This window comes from Passer domesticus, chromosome 3 (assembly GCF_036417665.1).
Source record: "Passer domesticus isolate bPasDom1 chromosome 3, bPasDom1.hap1, whole genome shotgun sequence".
Lineage (NCBI taxonomy): Eukaryota > Metazoa > Chordata > Aves > Passeriformes > Passeridae > Passer > Passer domesticus.
The window spans coordinates 108,531,879-108,553,757 of NC_087476.1; the positions used below are offsets into that span (position 1 = coordinate 108,531,879).

General features: G+C 46.5%; 1 protein-coding gene and 1 long non-coding RNA gene across 7 annotated transcripts in view; both read left to right on the forward strand.

Annotated features, from left to right (window-relative positions):
* The window catches only part of SERTAD2 (SERTA domain containing 2), a 78,925-nt gene extending 57,249 nt beyond the window's left edge, over positions 1-21,676 (forward strand). For 3 of the 6 annotated variants that reach the window (XM_064414944.1, XM_064414946.1, XM_064414945.1), the window contains one exon: positions 16,240-21,676. In XM_064414944.1, coding sequence (XP_064271014.1) covers positions 16,244-17,188 — 945 coding nt within the window. In that variant the 5' untranslated portion in view covers positions 16,240-16,243 and the 3' untranslated portion in view covers positions 17,189-21,676. Of the gene's footprint in view, positions 1-7; positions 378-457; positions 753-1,784; positions 2,035-16,239 lie in introns of those variants that run through there. The other 3 variants (XM_064414943.1, XM_064414942.1, XR_010359437.1) reach the window with 3 other exon arrangements.
* LOC135297427 (uncharacterized) lies at positions 762-9,705 on the forward strand. The gene is made up of 2 exons (XR_010359447.1): positions 762-1,894; positions 7,365-9,705. It is a non-coding gene; the product is annotated as an uncharacterized LOC135297427 (long non-coding RNA).
* Positions 21,677-21,879: the final 203 nt, after the last annotated feature.

The following is a 21,879-nucleotide window of genomic DNA, read 5'->3' on the forward strand; positions in this document are numbered from 1 at the left end:
GGGCCGAGGCGGAGCTTTGACGCGGGCCGGAGGGTGAGGAGCTCGCCGGAGCCGCCCCTGTCGTCAGTGCTGGCGGCAAGTGCTGGGAGCCGGGGCTGGTGGTGCCTCCTCCTTCTCCTCCTTCCTCTCCTCCTCCTCCATTGTATAATGCTGCGTGATCGCAGCCGCCGGGGCAGAGCGGAGGCTTAAATCCTCACGCCGCCTGCTCCTGCCTCCTCCTCCTCCTCTTTTCCTCCTCCTCCTTTCCTCCTCCTCCGCATCCCACCCGGCCCCTCCCCGGAGCGGCGCGGCGAGGAGCGACATATGGAGCTGCTCTAGGGCGAGAGTTTCCGACCTCCCCCTCTCCATGCTTTAGTTCTCAGGTGGAGCTGCATGTGGTGAGTGGGGCTGGGGGGCTGCGGGGCAGCGGGGGGTGGGGGGCAGGGGGCGGCGACACTCCTCCACCCCCTCCGGCTTTGCGAGTCATCGGGGCTTGTTTTATCTCTACCTTTAAATTGGTACCCGGGCAGAGGAGCCCGGGGCGGGGATCCTCCCCCTCTCCTCCGGGGTGGGGGGGTTCGTGCTGAGATGAGCAGAGAAGGGAGAGCGGCGAAGTTGACCTTAAAATTCGCCCCCTCCCCCGCCGATGCGGGGGGATCCCGAGCCGAAGCAGGTGCGGGTAGCTGGGATACACTTCTTTATCGAGGTGGCTGTGCCGGCCCCGGTAGTGCTCTCCGGGCTCCCTCCGACGCCAGGAAAGCCGCGACACCCCGGTAAGTTCCCGTGTGCGCCGGGGAGCCCCTGGAGCCGGGGGCTGCAGCCTGGCTCCGTTCTCCCAGCAAGAGCGGGGGGTTCAGGGAGCCCCGAAAAGTGCGTGCTGTGGTGCCGGGGGAGCTAGAAGGGCCTGCGGGAGACTTTCACTCGGCTGTAGCAGAGCTGACATATGGCTGGGCAGGACCCGGCTGGCCCCGCTGCCTGGCCCTTTCAGGGCTTGGTGTTAGGGCTGGGGATTAGCCTGTCTTTTCCCTGAGCAATAGCGCGCATGGGTCTTCCTTGGGAGCGCCGCCAGCGCGGGGAGACAGAGGCGTCGGGGGGGGGTTTTGTGAGTAAGGTGCTTCGTCTTTTGGAAGCATCGGCAAAAATGTATATTTATTAGGATTTTCTCCGGGGTGGATGAACACTTGAAGAAAAATCCTTTTGCGGTACCACTTTGATTTAGCGCGTTGGCTGCTTCGCTCATCAGGACGTGGAAAAATAAGTTCTTCCTAAGCATGAAAATAGGAGTACAGTTACCTGCTGTAATTTCTTGCATTTTGTGAAACACAGCTGGAAAACCCAGAACCACTTTAGTTAGAAATCTATGGAAAGGCTTGTGTGCTGTCCAGTGGGCCCCTTGGTGGCTGATTTACAGCTGTGGGTCAGCTGCTGGTGTAAAATAAAGCGAATCTGCCCATTTTATCTCCATCCGGGGGGGCTCTCGGCTTCTTTAGCCGAACTTCAGTGCAGCACGCCAGAGCTGTTGCGTGTGGCAGCGTGTGCTCAGACAGATCCAAGGCTCTCGGGAGCAGGGAAATCCAGGCTTTTTCATCTGGTGCCTGGTGCAGTCATCAGGGTGACTCTCGCTGCTGTCAGTGAATGCTGGATTTTGCCACTCTAGAATGCACTATTGCTCAAACAACGGTGGGAGAGGGCTTGTCTGCCCCAAACACCAGTTTTATATTTGTGTCTCTCAAATGAGTGAACACTTGCAAATGTGTGTGAGTTCAAACAACACTTTCTACCTTTTTTAATTCTGATCATTTTAGGCATGCATCTGCACAAGTGAAGGCTCCTGTGTCTTATGGACTTCCCACAGGGTACAAAATTGACAGAGGCACTTCAGTTTGCATCTAAGGGCACAGGAAGCTTTCACATGGTAAAACAAACTAGAAAAATGAATTGTGTTTTCAAATGATTGCTACAGAAATTAGCCAACTTATTTAGCAGGGTAAATAGTAAGTAACCCTTTCTGGCTGAAGTTAAAATGCATACCTTTTACATAATAGGATGGTATCTTTGGGCTTTGATTTAACACAATGAACCAGGTGGTGGTAGAGAGAGGAGGAGGATGAGGAGTTTGTGCTGCTGGACAGGTATCCAAGAGCGTGTCCTTCGGAATACTTCCATTGTTCAGGCAAGTATTGCAGCATCCAATGTAACAGCTCTAGATATTCCTCCTCTCGTGACTGATCCTGCTTCCAATGTAACAGCTCTAGATATTCCTCCTCTCGTGACTGATCCTGCTTCCATTTAAGTTGGTAGCAGCAACCACCCACTCCTTTTCTGCAGGAACTGGATTGGACTGCTGAACGAACGAAGCTAGAGTTTGTGCATATTAAAAAGCTGCTTTGATTTTTGTGTCAAGCTGATTTCTTTTTCTCTGAAGCTGATTGGAAACAAACAAAAAGAAATTTGATAGCCATAGGTCCTTCAGGTTTTGTTTTAAGGAGCATTAAATACATGTGTAGGTGCTGATTTATTAAGAATTGTAATTGTGTTCCTTTATACACCTGCTCTTTTCACAGGGGAAATAATAACATAAATATACCAAGTGCTCAAATTGTCTGCCTGACAGGCAACAAGGACTTTGAGATAATGTCCTAATAGCAAGGAAACACTCAAACTTCATATTCAAAATTTATTTTTTCAGCTTCCATGAAGTACAGCAGATTTTATGCAGTATCTGTTTTGAAGGATTTTGCCATCATTCACACAAGCTGCTTTTAGTTTTTCAATAAATATTTCATTGGGAAAACATTTTTTTTTAGGAACTCAGACTTTTTTCACACTGATGTAAAGCACTCCTGGCACAGTTCATCTCTGGCAGTGCTAACACTAGACAGGTGATCCAAAGTATTTGTGACTATTTTTGCTTTTATGTAACATCTTAAAAGTGTAACCTGTCAAACAAGGAGAATGCAGTACTTTGAAAGTGCGAGTAGTCTTCTGGTGATCTACTTCTTATAAGGGCCAGGTAGCAAGAGAGACACCTTCTTTCAGCTCAGCTCTGTGGTGTAACTGGCTCACAAGGAGACAGCTCCAGTTGCAGTGGTTCCTTAACATGCGCACGAATCAGTGCCAGAAATAGCAGCTTTCAGTTACCAAGTCCAAAGATCAGGAGTGTTTCAAAGGAGAGAGCAAGGTCCAGCTTCAATGTAAGCAGGTTGGCACTAAGCAGAGATCTTTAGTCTTGATGAATTTTTTGCTAATTCATGGTTTGTGGAAGATGAAATTGGCCAATCTGAGCACAGCGCTCATTTTCTTCAGGGGTGTATAATTGCATGTTTTCTGCCACTTCTTTTAATTTCTAAACTTTCATCAGTCAGAGAAACTATTGTCATGAAGAGGTGCCTGTTTTCTATAAATGGAGAGAGACTCTCAACATGCGTTAGTTCTTTAATTCTTTTATAAACAGAGTCAATTTTTGTGTTTGCTGTAGTGGAGGCTTCAGGTTTGTTCAGCATTACCAATGCAAACACTATAACAAAAATAAGATAACAATGCTCGGCTGTTCAACACGAGTGGGGAGGGCAAGGCTGTGCTAACGTTGCTCTTGGGTGTGCTGAAGTGTAGCCCAAAGAGAGGTCCAAAGCAAACGTGTGGCTGGGAGACAGCAGAGGTTTAGTGGGGGAAACAGGCGTTGTGTGTGTCACAGCAGGGTCCCTGGCCTGCCTCTTGGCTCTCTGGGTGTTAAACTGTGTGTCACTGTGCAGAGTAGAAACTGCACTGCCACCACGTTTGCCTCCCCGACGGCTCCTGGTGAGCGTGTCAGATGCGGGCTGTCACTGCTGAGTGGCCAGGAGGAGCTGTGAAGATGTGCTGGCTGGGACATTCCTCTGGCACAGAGGGGATTTTCGGGTTGGGGAAGACCTGATTCACTGGGCATTTCCAAGGGAGAGTTGGGGCAGTCTCCAGGGGTGATGGGTGCAGCCTCAGTGGCCTTCAGAAAGGGCTTTAAGCTGTGACTAGGGGTGAGAAGGCTTGAAAGGACCAAAGAAACTGTCAAGTCACCAGAGAGCAAGTTTTTAGTTTTCATGTGTCACTTCTTTGAGGGTGGAGGCTCATCTAGCTCAGGTGAGACAGCAACCACTACATCAGAGTGGCACTGGGTTCAGGCTGCTGCAGTGAAATTAAAACCATGTTCAGAGCCCCGTGTTAGGTGAGGTCAGATCACTGTTCTTCAAGTGAGGGGCCAGGTTTGGTACCCTCCTCAGCTTGGTACATAAAATCAGAGGTGTTGCCAAAGAATGTCTGAAGTTCCCAACCTGTTTAACATGATCAGTGTTTTGAGTACCATTGGTTTTAAATTTCTCCTTAATATCACAAATTTCTCCTTAATATCACACTGGAATTGAGTTTTAAGTGGCATTGAATGACATGATCTCAGTCTGTGTAATTATTAGGAGCCAAAACCTGTTTACTTTGCTTTCACACCAGTAAGATGTGAAAGCAAAGTAAACAGTTTGTTTTCAGTGAAGTTAGAATAAAAATTTAATTCTTGATACAGACTACAGAGAGAAGAGTTCAAACATGGGTTGTTTTCTTTTAATGTCATTTTGAAAACTGGGTAGTATATGGAAGTAGCAGAAAAAAAGAAGTTCCCTTTTTCAAGGAGTCCTGAATTGGTGGAAAGATCTAAACTTGCCCTAGTACTTCCTCAGATGTAGTAATTAAAACTGTTTTTCTTGATCCCAGATTTTCCACCCCACCCCACAAACTCTTGTATTGTTTGAAACACACTCACCTTTAATGGAAATGTGACAAATTATTGGCTGTTTTCCTACAGTTTCTTATAGTAGCCTGTAACATCAGTCTTAAAAAACCCTCCTGTCGTGCCAGGCAGGCAGTAAGGTAGAGTGAACTGTGCTATAGCAAGAACCACCCATGACTGGAGGTAAACTATGCGGATATATGTTGGGGTGGAGGTTGAAAGGAGCGTGGAGGGCATATTTGAAGCAGACTGTGCAACTGCTATAGCAGGTCTGACTAGTTTGAGATGCCTAAAGGCAGCTTTGTCTTAACTTCAGGTAGCTGCAAAATGAAGTTTTAAACCCTAATTCAGAAATACATCATCATCATCTTCCGGTGCCTCCGCAAACTTTACTTTTCATGTGTTTTTACAGGCACAAAAAGCCTTTAGTAGGTACATGTCCACGTGCATGCATATCATTTGCATATTTTTCAAATATACATTTCATCAAGATAGGAGACTTAGCATTTGTGTGCAAACCACAGTGTTTTTTTTGAACAGTGGTGGTTACTTTTTGCTTTCTCACTGCTCTTGTGTGAGACAAGCCACTCCATTTCAGCGCTTTTGGCATGGCCTGATTTGCTGCGGGTCGGGGCTCATGCCTGCTCCTGGCCCTGTGTCAGAGCAGTGCCTTAGGCTTCAGGAGCCTGTGCTGTGGTCACAGGGATTTTGACCAGGGTACTTCCATGCTGGCTGTGCCAGGGGTCCAACAACCTGCTTGGGTTACCCTGCTGGGACTTGGCTCCCCCTTACCCCCTCCTGTTCATCTGCTTGGTGAAATTGGCTCTTCTGAACAACCCTTCCACTTTCCTTCCCTAACTAAAGTGTTCCACAAATAGCTTGTGAATGAATACAAGAGAGAGAATATTTTCTCTGTGAGTGACACACAGTGTCAAGCTTCCTGTTGCTGCTCTGCTTCCCCTTGCTGGCAGGGGCACACACGTGATGTGTGTGTGCTTAGATGAGGACTTTAATTGTGGGGAAAATCAGTATAATACTATCATGGGTGAGGTGAGTGGGTTGTGCCTTACTGAATACAAAATAAAGTTTCAGACATTTCGTTTCCTGAGCTGTTCTGTATTTTCCGCTCCCGATTTCCAAAATCTTAGTTTGTGGTTAAGTTGCTTCCTTCTGTTAATTAACCTGTCCTAAACATGCTTCAAAATACAGACTTAATACACATGTTGTCAAAACACACTGTTAAAAGGGTGCCTCCATCTAAGTTTAAATTATTTTCTTGAAAATGTTTAAATTTCTCCACATAGAGAGATGTGGGTCCCATGGTGGCTGTTTTAAAGAACATCACTTCAGTGTAGTACTTTTTATTGTGAAATCAAGCAGGTGCCACGAAAAATGGAATCTCTTTTGTCTTTAACTCATAGCTATTACAGGTTGAGAATAGTTCAAGGTTGGCCGAAGTTCCCTTTAGTCAGTTTTCAGAAGGCTCCTTTGCAGGACATGGAAACACATGTTGTATTTCCACAAATGCAAGAGCTGTAGTGCACTGCACTGAGAGGCCAGCAGTTAGCATCTTGTCCAACATCATTTAACACCATCTGAGCAAACTTTTGTGTCAAATTTTAACTATGTTTTAAAAATTTGTTTTGTGTTCACTGGTGGTGGAGAAACGTCCAACAACTTTTTCACCTCTTTCAGAAAAGCAGGGTGAGTGGATTCTTTTTCTTAGAATGTATTTGTTTGCAGGGTTGTGTTCATTTGATTTAAGCAAAAATGTTGAAAACAACTTGTATGCTGTTTAAGCTACTTTAAAAAATGCCAGGGAAACACCTTTTCTCCTAACTCTCAGCAGTGCAAAACTGGTTAGCAAATAAAATTTGCAGGCCAGAAACTAAAATGACTTGTAATTGCTGGGATTTGTATGGTGCATTTGCAGTATATATTTCTTCAGAGGATTTTTTTTCCCTTTCTCCTCTTCTTCCCTCCTGCCATTTGCTGCTTTTCAGTTTGACTGTGATAATTTATTCAACACTGTTTTCAGAGCAGTAACCTACTTTTTGGCAAACCATTCAGTTCTTTCAGTAGTGTGGGGGTTCCCCCCCGCCCCCCCATGTGTTTATTAAGGGTCTGTGATAAGGGGGAAAAACAAGGTGTCTTTGGGGAAAAGATGCTGCGATAGGATTCAAACAAAGTAATTATACATAGGTGAGAAAAACTCCCTTATTATACACGGAGGGGTCTCGTCTCTCATGGGTGCACACACAATTCTCATTAACCTTTGCAGGAATTGCACAGGTCCAGCGGAGATGGGCGTGCGGTGCTCAGTCCCTGCGCACACTAAAAATAAAAGGCAGCCCGTGACACGTGCGTGCCAATAGAGATGTCTTGTACAATACAACACAAGGCTGCCGTAATCCATTGTTCTGTGCGCCAGTGCAGGGGAGGAGGGATGCACAGCCGGGCTGGCTATTTCATCATTCTCCCTCAGAGCCTGGCCAGTAGCATCTTGTCATTACAGGCGTGTAATTTTAGCAGTGAAAAGGGATTGTGTGTGTGTGTGTGTGTGTTTCCCTGCCTGTGTCACTTTCTGGTGGCTGTTCTAGGTCTTTCAGATGATTGTTTTGAATTTCATTTACAGGCGAGGTGTCTCTTTTTAGACAGCACTTGAGCTGTGCCGGTGCCTGCTGGCTCTGCAGTGGGAAGGAATGGAAAGCAGTCTTGGCTGAATTGGGCCCTGGAGCAGTACAGAGCCATCTTAATTGCTGCTGCTCCACCTCTTGAGGAGATGGCTCTGGTTCTCCCAGCATGGAGTTGTGTGCACCGGCTCCGGCATGGCTCCTTGCCCACTGACACGGGAATTCATGGTGTCGTGGTCCTGCCTGTGGGACTGGCACCTCCTGCTTCCATGCAAGGAGGCCTGGAGTGCTGCACTTGTGGGAAGAAACAGTGGTGTGGAGCAGGAAGAGCTTCTGGGCTGATCCCAAGGACGCTTGTGTGTAGAAGCCCTCGCATATTTTTTGGGTGCCAACAAGCAGAGTCTGCTGAATAATCAGCTAATCATGTAGTAAAGTCAGGGATCTGGCCCAGTGCTGTGCCTGCTTGCTTTACTGCAGCTCTGGTTTCCTGCTGCTGATGCCCAGGTGTGTAAAGCAGCTCCTGGTCCATGTTGCTGAGTCCATGTGTTCATGTGTTCACAGCACAATAGAACTGAATTCACACTTGGCAGGCCTGGCTACTTCTTTAACGCTGCCACATGGAGGCCCAAATTTCAAAACAGCCTCAGCCTGGCTCCTGGTGGTGGCTCAGACACTGCTGTGTGCAGCCATCCTGGGAAAGGATGTAAAGCAGATTTGGCACAGAGGCGACCTGAGATAAGGGCAGCTCTGACATCTTCTGGAAAATCTCTCTCCCCTCAGTAGGTAGCCCTAACAAAGCATCTCCTGGCAGTGGGAAGGGGGGACAGCTCCACCCTGGTCGGGCTCAGAGCAGGTGGTTGGTGGTCAGCGGGGCCATGTCTGCACCAGGGCTGTGGCAGGGTTGGCAGTCATGGACAGTGTGATTCCTAAAGCTTCCAGTTAAGGATGAGACCAAAAAAGGGCAGGCTGGGGGCTTGTTTGCATCTTCTGGGCACTGTTTTATAAGGAAGCACATGGGAAGTCCTGTCTGAAGCAGAACATGTGAGGATTGACATTTTGGCTTTGAAATCTTTGAGACAGAAATTAGTTTCTGCTGGGCAGTCCAAACCTGTTTTGCTTTTTTCCAGTAAAGACTACTGCCTGCCTGTATGTGAATATTAAATAAATGTTTTCCAACCCTGGTGTGTTACCCTGGTATATTCTCCCTCTTGCTTTGCACTGAAAAGGAGTTGTCAGAGTTGCACAGGGCTTTTGCTCTTGCCTTCAGCCTCACAGTGGTTTGCAGTGTGCCTTGCTGGCTTTCCATGCTCAGAACCTGTGCGGTCTTGTCCACCTTCTGGTTCTGCCAGGGCAGTCTTTAATGCTTTAACAAGCTAACAAGTGCTCCTCTGATTTAAACTTGCATTAACTTCTGCTACCCTGCTAGAATTCCTAATATTATAAACACCCTTAATAACATGGCTATAATCTAGAAAACCTGCTGTCCTTTTTCCAAACAATTACTTAATGAGGCAGTAATTTATTCTAAGCTATATTTATTGGAGCCCATTCCAGCTTTATCAGACACACTCTGGTTGGATGTGTGCAGTTAGTCAAAAACATTAAAACTGCTCCACTTCTTCCAGGGGAACATGTTACATTTAGCAAACTGACAGCATTAGAAACTGTTTCCAATTTAATAGAAGCATATGTTTCCTGCAAGGCTTAACACACTGCAGAGTCAGAAATTGCCTTAGACTGCGGCTTTGCCTTTTTTTAGCGTGGTGAAAAGGAGCTGCAAACTGAAGGCAGAAGTGGAGTTCGTGTTTTTGGTTGTTTTGCAGAGATCCTTCTAGCAGGGCTTCGGCGGGCTGCAAGTTTAAGAAACTCTCAAGAAAGTGGTGTGGGCGGTGCACACTGAGCTCTCGCTCCAAATGCAGTTTCTGATCATGAACAAACAGCAAGAGCTTGCTTTGCCCTCTGGGCCTCAAATAGTACAGTATGCAACAAGGGAGAGCAGGCAAGGCACGAGGATGGAAACAGTAGGATCAGATTACAGTTTCAAAATATCGCTGGAACACGTTGGCTGGCGTTACACTATTGACTGGCTTTATAATTGCATTGCTTATTTGCTAGGGAAGGCTTCACCTTACTTTCTGATTAACATGGACACTCCTTCGGGGACCTGGGGACTCCAGGCTCTGAGTATCAAAGGCAAACCCCGTGAGACCTGCACGACTTCAGATGCTTCTCAAATGAGAGTCTGAGCTTCCTCTGTTGTCTCCTGTTTGCCAGAGGTTTCCTTACACAGCCCCTATTGAAGTTCTACTTAGAATAGCCTCTGACAGTCACCCACTATGGTTTTCCTTCTTATTTGGATTTTAACTGGAGAGAAGACCCCTGTCACTCAGCTTGCTAGCTGCTCCTTGCTCAGTCTTCACTCTGTGTGAAGTGCCTAAAGCAGGGGGCTAAGGCTGTGTTTCTGTAGGGAGAGAGAAGCTGCCTTTCTTGCTAAATGCAGGAGTGGGGTGCTGAGGAGCTTTACTTGCTTCTCTGTTTCTTCTGGAAGAGCTGAGGTTTACCCATCTACCACAGGAGATGGGGAAGAGTTAGGTCCCTGTAAAATAAGTGTGAGAAATACCTGCCACTTAGAGTTACTGCTGGCACTGACAGCCTTGCAGTGAAGGCTTGCAAACATAAAAACAATCCCCTGTACTCTCTGGAAGCAGAGAGCTGCCCAGGAGGCCAATTTTTTTATATACTCTAAAGGAGAGTTTTGTAAGTGCTTATTAAACCTCACTCAGTTAAAAAAAAATATTAAAAGGGCAGCCAGAATTAATGTAAAATGTGTCAGGGAAAACAAACCTTGTAAATACGGAATGTCTGAGCACTGGGGCTGGGGAGGACAGAAACCCCTGCACAGCTGCATTCCCTCTACCTCTCTTCGGGCGTTGTGGGATTTGTTTCCAATCTCACATGTGGCATGAGACACAATTCTTACCAGGCAGCGTTGTCAGGAGTCCTCTTTAGCCAGGCAGCTTGGATGCATGCACTCCCACATGTAAAAAGTGCATCAGATCCCGAGAAAGCAGCCTTGTGGGGGAAAAAAAAAATAAAAAATTAAAGCACAGTCCCCCCTCCCCGCCCCCATCCGGACTGGTCGGCTCACACCCTGCAGGCCAGCTGCAGCACAGCACAGGCAGCGCGGCCGTGCAGCTCTGCATGGAACAGGCTGTCCCGGCTCCGGGGATGCTGCCGTGCCAGGCTTTAAACACTCCGCTGTCAGCAGATGAAATCCCCAAGGAGGGGCCATTTCCACCGAGCTCTGCCTGTTGCCTGTGAAAGTCCGTGTTGCTTATTTGCTCCTGCCCTGGAGTTAAACCTCCGCACCTGGGCTGTTCAGCTTTCCCCCTTGTTTTCAGTGAGGCTGGGAGAGCCTGCCAGGTTTATACTGGCCTTGCCCTCTGCTTTTCCTTTGTAACTTTGGATGGAGGAGGGTGCCAGTGCTCTCAGATGTCTGCGCTCTCACCTGCTGGGGCAGGTTTGCTGTGCTTTGCTGGGATCCTGCAGGCCAAGGAGCATCCTTCTGTAGTGGTGAGCCCATGGCCCTGCCCCAAGGGGTTTCTACAGATGTGTCCATTCTCTCTCTCTGCTGTGGCCTTGGGGATGTGGAAACAGGGACAGGGAGAGAGAGGTTTCCTGGTTTGCCTCCCTAGCTCTAGGGGACAGATACTTTGAACTTGTGGAGACTGGTTATAAGTTCAGGTGGTCCCTCAGGCTGGGTCCAGCAGCACTGAAATACCTCAAGGAGCTCAACCTGCCTCTGTCAGCTCAGAGGATCTGGCCCTTGTCTTGCCAGTTGAACCCAATTGGCATAAAAAGTCTTTTTATTTTGGTCCTGCAGCTATCTGTGCCAAATCCTCATTCTGCTGAAGTCAGTAACAAAACACCCATTGACTGCCATTGGGCCAGGATACAACCAATGGACCCCTCAAGGATGAGGAGTGAAGGATGGAGGAGAGGAAAATTGTATTTCATGTGCCAGAAGTGACACAGAAAGCACTTCCATAATTCACTGGATAGGTTCTTTGAGAAAAGCTGGTGAGGGTCACTTACATCTGAGGTTTGTGAACTTAGGGGAATGAAGTGTACAAATTCAGTGCTGTCATTTCACTTTGAGGGCTCTTTTGGGGAGCTTTTGTGTTGTGGGATTTTGTTGGGTTTTTCCATGCACACATGTGAAGTAGCATTTTAATTCCCCCAAGTTGCCTTTCTCTCTCCTTTTTTACCCCCCTGTGGTTTTAATTGCCTAAGACTTCAGAAAGTAACTGGTCTGCTTTAAACTCCTCTCCTCACACAAGCCCCTGTGGTTCACACCTGTGTTTCAGTGTTCAGATGCCTGGAGGGGAATGGTTGCCTGTGGACTCGGGAATTTTGATGCTTTTACTTTCTGAGCAACATGGTGTTTGTTCTAAAAGTAATCTCAACTCTAATAAGCTAATTATTTATAATTTATAATAAGCTGTTCATCCTCTAGACTGACTGAGGGGGTGGCATAAACCTATGAGTGGAAATGTGACTTCTTAAAAACCCTTTTCCGCTGTTCCTCTTGATGTTCAGTTCCTCCTTATTTTTTTCTTTTTTCTCCTTCCTGTCTGTCTCGATGAGCAGAGAGGGCCTAGTGGATTGCAGAATTGATTTCCAAGATGAGCTCTCAGTCTTGAGAGGTATTTTAAACTTAATTGTTAAAAGTCGTTGGGAATTAAAATTACAGGTTATTTTTTGTTACCAGGTGAGCAAAATCACTTTTCCTCTCAGTTTTTACATCTCTGGTGCTTTTCTGTGCCAAAGTGCCGATTATTAAAGACTTCAGAAATAGTCTGGTGGTGTCAGAGTGTCCGAAGCACAGTCAATGAATGCAGTGCTCTTCTCACAATCTACACAGACCTCTGTCCTCCTGAGGGCGGAGGATTTGTCACTAAGTGGGCTCAGAGACACGGGCATTGCACAAGCTCTTCTCCTTTCATCCATGAGGGTTGGCTCCGGAGAGCCATCCGCTCCAGGCTGATTATCTCTTCTACTGAGCCCCAACTGCATTTTTTTCCAGCTCTGTCTGAAGAGCATGCAGAGCCAATAAAAGGAAGCTAAATGACACGCAAATGAGGAAAAGAAAATATACTACTTTTGTTCTTCAATTAAGAAAAGACAACTCCCAAACAATGCTAGGGTTTCTCTGGCGCTGAGGCGCGTGCAATCGCCCTAAATGGGCAAAAAGGCAAGTAGAATCTTTGTCAGCAACAACGGTCTAGCTTTTGGTTCTGGGTCTTCCAGAGCTGGAGCCAACTGGTAGATAATACTGGGGAAGATCTCCAAGTAACTCCCCCTGCCCCAGTCCCCAGAAAGATGCAGCTTTTCCATTGTCTTTCTTCAGTTTTCTGGTTCCACATACCTAGGAAACATTGAAAACTCACTTGCAGACCAAAACCCTGCAACACCCTTTATTACAACAGCAACAACAACAACAAAGTGACGTCCAGTCTCAACTCTTAACACCCGGCCTCAAAACGGGTGAAAGTGCAGCAGAAATACGTCTGGCTGAGGTTGCTGCTCAGCCAAAATAGATGCATGAAAGACCTTCTGTGAACATTGCCCTTCATTTCTGCCCGTGCATTGCTACATTTGGATGGGTTGGTGTTGTCCGGCTGCCCTTGTCACAGCTGTGTGGCTTGGTTGGACAGCTCTCTTGACACCTGGAGTGGTGCAGGTTTGTCTCATTTTGTACTGATCTTTGGTCAAGCTGATCTTTTAAGTTTGGCATTTTCGTTTTCCCAGCAGGAGGTTTGGCTGGAAAGGCTAGAAGCAAAGTTTTTGAGATGAACGGAATTGATTGAGATCAAATGTTGGTATCTTTTTTTTTTTTTTTAATGTTATCCTCTATCTTAAGACATACAACATTGATCCCTTTAATGCAGCCATGAAACAGCTTGGTTGAAGGAGGGAAGAGATGGTTTGAACTGTAAAGAAAAAGCAGGGAACATTGTCTTAAGCTTCGATGGTCAGAAACTATGAAATTCCTTTTTGAAGAGCCAGGGAAAGACTTGCAAGCCCCCAAGCATGTCTGATTTTACCAACTCTATCAGTTGGTCTAAAAAGATATCACCTCCTTGCTTCACTTGGCATGAATGAAGTGATTTATGGAAACTGGAGGAAAATATTCTTTACAATTCCCATTGGCACACCAGAGGAGAAGGGGATAAAATAAAACTTTATAAAGCCGAGAGTCTAGCAGTGCTTGTTTGAGCCCTCTCCTTGGTGGAATAAAGCCTCCATGCTTAGGCTGACATACTGCTTTGGTGCTTTAGGGGTTAAACCCTCTTCAGAGAGTATTAGTGGGGAAAAAGGAAACTGAAAGCTGTGCTGAAAAGCTAGTAGGTGAGACTGGGAGTTGCCTGATCTATTTAATCTTTTAAAAGGGCAAGCTCTGAATCAAGCTACATGAAGATCGAGTGAGATGTGAAAGCTTGACAGTCACACATACAGGAAATCTTGAACTATCTCTGAGCTTCCTGGAAAATGACGTAGTGAGGTTATCGTAGTATTTACTCAGTGATGATCCCACAGTTTTTACTGCTCAGCACCTCAGTCTTGGGTGGAAATGGGCTCGGTTGGGTTTGTTGGAAATGCTTGGCAGCGTCAACTGGCAATGATGAATAACTGAGCACAGGGAACGGAGCCTGGGCTGTTTTCTTTATCATGGGGGAAAAGGTTTGCTTTGTGCAGGGAATGTTTTTATACATTCCTGGCAGAGGCTGACAAACTTCAAACTCTTCTAGTCCCCAAGCCATTTAAAAATGTCTTCTTTAAATAGAGCATTGTGGAAGGAGCACTGGTATGTCTTTAGGTCAGAGTCTGTCTTTTTTCAGGGGGAGGAGATAGCAGGAAGGGATGGAAAGCTGCTCATCTCCTCCTAACCCCTTGCTGCTTTAAAAACGTGCTGGAATTGGGCAGGGTTTTTAATTCTTGCTAGCCCAACCCTCCCTTTCTTGCTCTTGTCTGTCTGAAGTGAAAGGAAGCGTGTCTGCTGTGCACACTGGAATAACAAAGCCCCCCGCTCGCACCCCAAACCCATGTGAACAGCTCCAGAGTAGTCCATGGAAGTGACACTAGGGAGCAGAGAAAAGCCAGACTTCGGCAGTAGTGCTAAATTTCAGAGGTTTTGTTCACCCGAGATTCCAGGCTCAGGAATTGCTGGGAGCTGGCCAAGGAGCTTGGATGGCAGCCTACCTGTTCCTCAGCTCTGCTCAGCCTGCTCCCTCCCCCCGCCTTTCTTTTTATAATTGCATAATATGCTAGAAAATTATCTGGATTTGGGACTTATTTTTAACCAGAAGAGGCTCGCTTCACCCGATCCGGTTTTCGATTTACCACCCAGCAAATGTTTTCTGAAGCCTTTGTAGCACTGAAACCCTGACTTCTTTAGCCCCCTCTTCTGCTTTCCAAGGATCTCCCGGCTCTTAAACGTTTGTCAGTCATTTTTGGTGATGTTTAACTATGTTGTCTTTCTGCTGAACTGGTGTGTGACCATCAAACTGTGTTAGACCTGCCTAGTGCAGTTGTTTTGCAGGCACTAATCCCGCTGGGTGGGTTGGGAATTGTACTCAAATAAGGAAGGCAAATTTTGTCTCCCCGATGATAGCTGCATAATGTGAGAAGGGTCGGGTCTGGGGTAAAAATCTATATGGCCATTGCAACTTCTTTCTGGATACCTGTGGCTAAAAAGCCTCTTCCACTTTTTTGAGGGTTTTTTTAGTGGTTGTTGTTGTTTGGTTTTTTCTCTTTAAACAAGGCAGACTTCTTCATGCCAGAAGAATTTGTTAATCAGAGGGAAGGATACAGGAATGAACAGCAAGCTCCTTGTGATCATATTAAAAGAGTGAGCGGGTTAGAGCTCCAGCACCTCACCACTCCACCTGAGAAAATGAGAGAGCATAATGTTAGGTCATGCTACTGTCACAGCACAGCAACTCCTTCATTCCTCTGCGTTTGGGGGGATTGTGGTGTCACAAAAATAATGGTGACAAAATGAGGTTGGGACTGTGCTGTGTAGAGGAGCATTTCCAGGCGCTCTGAAACATCCTGGAGGAGATGGCACTGGGGATTGAACTGCTCTACTTAATCTTAGCTCAGAAATTATTTATAATGCGGGGCAAGTTTGCTAAAATCCCCTTTGTTTCCTTCAAAATCTGCCATCTGACCAGCAGCAGAGCGTAGTGCAGAGAGTGGTCTTGGGGATTAGACTAAAAGACTTGACAGATCTTCTTCTTCATCTATAATTTATCTAATTCTGAGTACAATCACTGCATTTCCTGCTCTGGTATTTCAGGTGATCAGCTAAATAAACCCATATGTGTATATCCTGGTGTACCAAAGGGCTGATCTCCCAACCTCACTGGGAAAGTTTCTCTCAACACACAATTGCTTGAGCCTCACTTCCCTTCCCCCGTGAACACACTTTTGAATAAAAAGAGGAAATTCATTGTGAGAACTTTGGTGCTTTACATTTGTATTCCCAGGCATAGCACTGCCTCAGTCAGGGAATGTGAGGAAACGTTCAGTACAGTGCCTGTGGCTCGTGCTCCTATGGACAGGTATTTGCTTAATGGAAGGAAGAGGAAATTTGCTGCCAGGCATGCCAGATCTGGAGTATTATAGATGCTGTCTGAATTCCTGATTGGAATTTACCAGCACAGCCATGCCTAAACATGGATGGAGCAGAGCCCTGTGTTGGGGTGGCTGCTGCTTGCTCATCACACTGCTGTGGGCCGAGGCCGAGTTATTGATGGGGACAGATGTGCACCTGCCTTGCTGCCTTCATCAGTCTCCTCTCTTCCCTTGCAGATATATGTTGGGGAAAGGAGGAAAGCGGAAGTTTGACGAGCATGAAGATGGGCTGGAAGGCAAAGTGGTGTCTCCCACTGACGGTCCCTCTAAGGTGTCTTACACCTTACAGCGTCAGACTATCTTCAACATTTCCCTTATGAAACTTTATAACCACAGGCCATTAACCGAGCCAAGCTTGCAAAAGACAGTTTTAATTAACAACATGTTGAGGCGAATCCAGGAAGAACTCAAACAAGAAGGCAGCTTGAGGCCCATGTTTGTGGCCGCTTCGCAGCCTGCCGACCCTCTCAGCGACAACTTCCGCGAGGCGCAGCCGGCGTTCAGCCACCTGGCCTCGCCGCCCCTGCTCCCCGCCGACCTGGTAAGCACTATGCCCCTGGAGTCCTGCCTCACCCCGGCCTCTTTGCTCGAGGACGACACGTTTTGCACTTCCCCGGCTGTCCAGCACGACGGCCCGACGAAGCCACCACCTCCTGCTCTCCAACCAGTAAAGGACAGCTTCTCCTCAGCCTTGGACGAGATCGAGGAGCTTTGTCCAGCACCTACCTCCACAGAGGCAGTAGCAGCTGAAGCAGCAGCCGACGACTCGAAAGCCCAGCCCAGTGAGTCCAACATCCACAAGCCCGAGGGCCTCCCGGAGAGCAGAACGGCTGAACCCAAACTCATGGACCCCCTGCCTGGCAACTTTGAGATAACAGCTTCCACAGGTTTCCTCACAGACTTGACCCTGGATGACATTCTGTTCGCTGACATTGATACGTCCATGTATGATTTTGACCCCTGCACGTCTGCCACGGGCGCTGCCTCAAAAATGGCTCCCGTCTCAGCAGATGAGCTCCTAAAAACTCTCGCTCCCTACAGCAGTCAACCAGTAACTCCAAATCAGCCTTTCAAAATGGATCTCACAGAACTGGATCACATCATGGAGGTGCTTGTTGGGTCTTAAAAATATTAGAAATATAGCAACTTTTGTTTTGTTTTGTTTTTTAAATTTTCTTTCATTTTCTTTTTTTTTTTAATTTGAAGTACCAGTATATACACTTGGTAGTATTTCCATAGTCCCTCCCAGCCCCAATTCACAGCACTGTGCATGCATCCTTGCTTGCCTTTTTTGAAAAGAAAAGGATCACACTAGTTTTTGCTTCGAGCAGAGTTGGAGTGCCTTCATCCATGTATGACCACTTCTAATGTATTTTTTTTAAAGTGGTTCCTCAAGGAAGACCGAATATCCTGGTATAGGAGAGAATATGTATTGTAGACAATGTTATGTTATTACAAAAAAGAAAAAAAAAAAAAAAGAAAAAAAGGAAAAAAAAAGGTAAAAGCTAAGCACAAGGATTATGTTGGGGAAAGCTGTAAATTGCATGTGCATACTTGTCTATTTTTTCTATAAGTTTTATTGCAAGAGGTAAAAAATTTTATTATTTAGATAATCTCAATACCATTTTAGCCCTGTATAGGTTGACTTTAGCAATTCAGCCTTTTGGAGGCATTAACCTGCTCCTCTTTAAGTGTTGCATTTACATGGCTGTTTAGAAACTGCTGCCCAAATTTATTTTATATTTTTGTACAGATTCTGCAGTTTATGGTATTGTTTTTTCTAAAAACAAATGCTGTTTATACACACAAAAAAATAGCTATTTTGATAGGATTTGCTCACATAGTTCCTGCATAATTCAGATGTACAAGAACCACTTGTACTTTTATACAGAGTTGTAATGTTTTATATGTGTATGGTGCAAAGAGAAAATTGGATCAAATAAGCCTGCAGTCGGTTTCCCTGAATGCAAACAAACAAACAAAAAAAAAAAGTGCTTTAAGAAAGGGCTGGGAGCTGCTTCTGCCGGAGTTTCACAAGTGTTTGCTCCCTGCTGTACCCACTGCGCACTACTGTGATTCCTGAAACTTAGAGCCATGTCCTTTTCCAACACGTATGTGAAGCAGTTGGCAGGAAACAGTTGTGGAACTTCACCGCCGGAGGTCTGAGCGCTGTCCCCAAGCCCGCCCGCCTCGCCGGGCCCCATCCCGCCTGACGTGGAGCCTTACCCCGGCGGAGATCGGCACCTCCTCGGCCGGAGCTCCTGGGGATGGTGCGGGGGAGCCGCGCCTGGAGCCCCCAGAGCCAGCCTCCCGTGGCATCTCCCTGACTGACGGGCGGAGAGCAGGGCTGGGAGCGCCCGCTCGCCCTTTCTTGGAGCATTTCTCCTCCCCTCTCCCACCTCACTGTGCTAAGTGCTGAAAAAGGCAGCTTCAGTATTACTGCAGTGAAGCTCATCTCGTACCTGCACTGGATGGACTTGCTTTAATATCCATTGCTGTCGAAACTGGAGCCAGTCGTGTGACATCACTTGGCATCTCCTATAGAGTTGGGTTCTTGTATCAACTGTGTTACCTGCTTTACACTTTATAGACCCGTTTTACAAGGAATATACAGACACAGCTTTCTATGCATGGTCCCCTCCCCCGTAACACCTGAGAAGTCTTCTTACTGCACCAATGGCTTTTTTTTTTTTTTTCCTAAGTTCGTTGTGGTGTACATTTAATTTAAAAAGAAAAAAATGTTTGCAATGTATCATGCCTATTGCTGAAGTTGCTATGGCATTTTAGTTTTCCAATGGTACTTTAGTTGTCGAGTGCCGGTTACAACCTATATTGTTGACATGCCTATGGCTTCTTTAGGAATAACTTTTGTATTTATTTAAGAAATTTTAAATTATGTTTTACGTCATTTGGCAATATTCAGTCAATTCTGCTCCCTTCTTGTCATGGATGAAATTGGGTCTTGCCTGCCTTTTGAGGAGGCGGCTTTTTATAAATTGGCACTTTAAACCAGGCCATATATATTTATTAGTATATAGATAGATGTAACGTAGATATGCACACAGACACGGGATGAGAGCAAACACACTTTTGCAATGAAGGAACTCCTAATGGAAATGAAATGCATCACGTACAGCTGCGAAAGGCGCTTTGGCTCCCAGTTCATCTGTCAGGGAGAGACAGGGCTGGGGGAGGAGGGGGGCACTGGCCCGGGGGCGTGGGTTTGCTTTCTTCTTTTCCTGAGCTGAACTCCGAAGCACTGGGGTGCTCATGGATTTGCAGTCACTACACACACTAAAGAGAAAGGAAGTTACTGCCTCAGAGGGAGAACCATTGACCAAGTGTAGCTTTAGGGACCAGGGGAAGGGAGGGATGGGACAGCTCCAGCTCCACCCAGCCCTTGTTCCACAGCAATTCTCAGCCCTTGCAGGAGAACCCATGGCCTTGCTGTCCCTGCACCTCGAGTGCCTGGCAACACAAACCTGGAACAGCACCAGGCTCACACAGCAACCTGGTAGGTGCTTGCCCCTTACCATGGTTAGAAACTGATTTGCAGGACACTGGAGCCAGCTGGTTTTTGGGATTACTTAAGTATTTACACCTGCATAAATACCACCTGCTAGGCAAAAGCTCCCCTCAGTGCCCTTCTCAGAGACCTGTGCTGTTAAGGGGAGTCAGCTGAAGTTTTTGTATCCAGAGAGCAGGAGCCGAGTCTAAATCCAGTCTGCCACTTGGGCAGGGTCTGTGGCTCCTTGGTGCTGAAGCTCACGTCCTGGGGCACAATCCCTGCAGGAATCCCACAGGACAAAACCTACTTGATTTGTGGGGCTCAGCAGAAGGTTGGGAAGGCTGGTGCAGGCCTGGGCTGGAAGGGCTGAGCTGTGGCTTTCCCCCTGCACAGTCACTCACTGTCTCTAGCTGGGCCTGTGCTGTGGTCCCAACAGCAGCCAAGCATGGAATTTCTCTGACACCTACACCAGGGATGGAGATTGACATTGACGTGCAATGAAGTGACAAGATGGGAGCAGAATAAGAGGGCTTTGGATTTGAAGTGATTTTTTTTTCTTAAATTATTTATTCTTTTTTTTTCTTCTGTAAATATATTTATTTTATTGTGAAGCTAACAACATCTGGATTGTAACATGTACAGAATGTATGGTAGGAATGTATCCTCTTGTAGGAATGTAAAGCTGTATGAAAAAGGGTATGGGAGCCAGATTCAGAAAGAATTAATTGAGTTCCAGTCAGGATATGCATGGATCACAGGATTATTTTTTTCCCTACACTCTTTTTCTAATATGGGTCTGGTTGTTTGAAATATGCAAAAAAAGGTATGGAGGAGGGACAGGGTTATGTTCAAAATTAGTTCTAGTCAGGCTCCTACCCCCCACTGGCAGCTTGAGACGGGCCTCCCTTGGCACGCTACTGGAATCTGCCGCTGGAGGCAGGAGCAAATGCAGTCATCTCCATCATGCTGGCCTGGGAAAGGTTTAGAAAAGATGATTTTGTCCCTTATTTTTTAAACACGCATGGGAGGCCCAGCAGAATTCCCTGGGGCCGGACGCCCGTAGAAGGGGGCAGGATGTTCCTGCGGCCCCGGGAGTTGTGCCAGAGCCACGTCCTTGCCCAGAGCCCAGAGCTGGCTCTGCATCCCACCAGCCCGGCCCGGGGCTCTGCATCCCTCCAGAGCCCTGGGAGCCAAGGAAGTGGAGCATCCTTGTTGGAGAGAGCGGCTTCCAGCGCCGTCTGTCCGTCTGCAGCCGGCCGGAGGGAGAGCAACGCCTGGAGCAGTGGCTGTCGGGAGAAACTCGGACCTTGTGCAAGGTAATTCGGATTTTCCTCAACGCCGTGTGGTAAGAGCCTGGGTTATTTAAAACGGATAATTCAAAAACTGGTAATTTCGAATCCAAGGTTTACACGTTATTACTATTAAATTGAGTATACAGCAATGGGTCCTGTTTGACAAACGGTTTAATTCGTTCTGGCATGTTTTGAAGTTTTTGTTCTTGTTACAGGGTTTCTTTTGGTTTGGTTTTGTTCTTTTTTTCCTCCCCCAGCCCCCCAATCAGGCTTCAGTATCCTGCTTCTGTGCAAGTTGCTTTCAATATTCTATTAATTAATGAGACTGAACATTTTAAAATAAATTAGTTATTTTTAAGCACTTTTTTCTTTTTCTGAAAATAAGCCTAATGCAAGTTCTGGAACCTCTTTAAAAACACAAATTGCAGATAAAATCCCAACCTCAACTCCTATCTAGTTCTGAGCGTATTCCATACTAGTGCCTGCAAAGGCCAAGATTCTGGAAAAGGTGTAAATAGTGTGACATGTTCAGTGCATGGTTGTTTGAACAGGGCTTGTTATTGTAAAAAAAAAAATTAAAAAAAAAAAAGAAAAAAAGGAAAAAAAAAAAGAAAAAAGGCTGTATTTCCCCTTCCCCTCCCACAGACCTTAGAGCTGTGCCTTTTCTATGCAATATTACAGACATCTGAAACCAGATTACTGTATTCACATGTAGGTATGGGCTGTAATCAAAAAAACAATTGGACAAATGTACATGGAAATGAGCAGTCTTACTTTTGTAGTTTTATATTATACAATAAACAATTAAAATAAATTCTGGCTTTGTTCTTTCCCTCCACGAAAGAGGGCGGGCAGGGGAGGACAAGACCCCATGAGGGCTGCAGGAGGACGGGTGGGAGGTGGCGAGGGGCAGGGGAGGGACAGCCCGATCTGACCCCGCTCCGCCTGGCAGAACAAGAGAATCCTCGCCTTGTGCGAGGCCTGTCCCTGCCGTGAGGCTTTTGTCCTCCCCGGCAC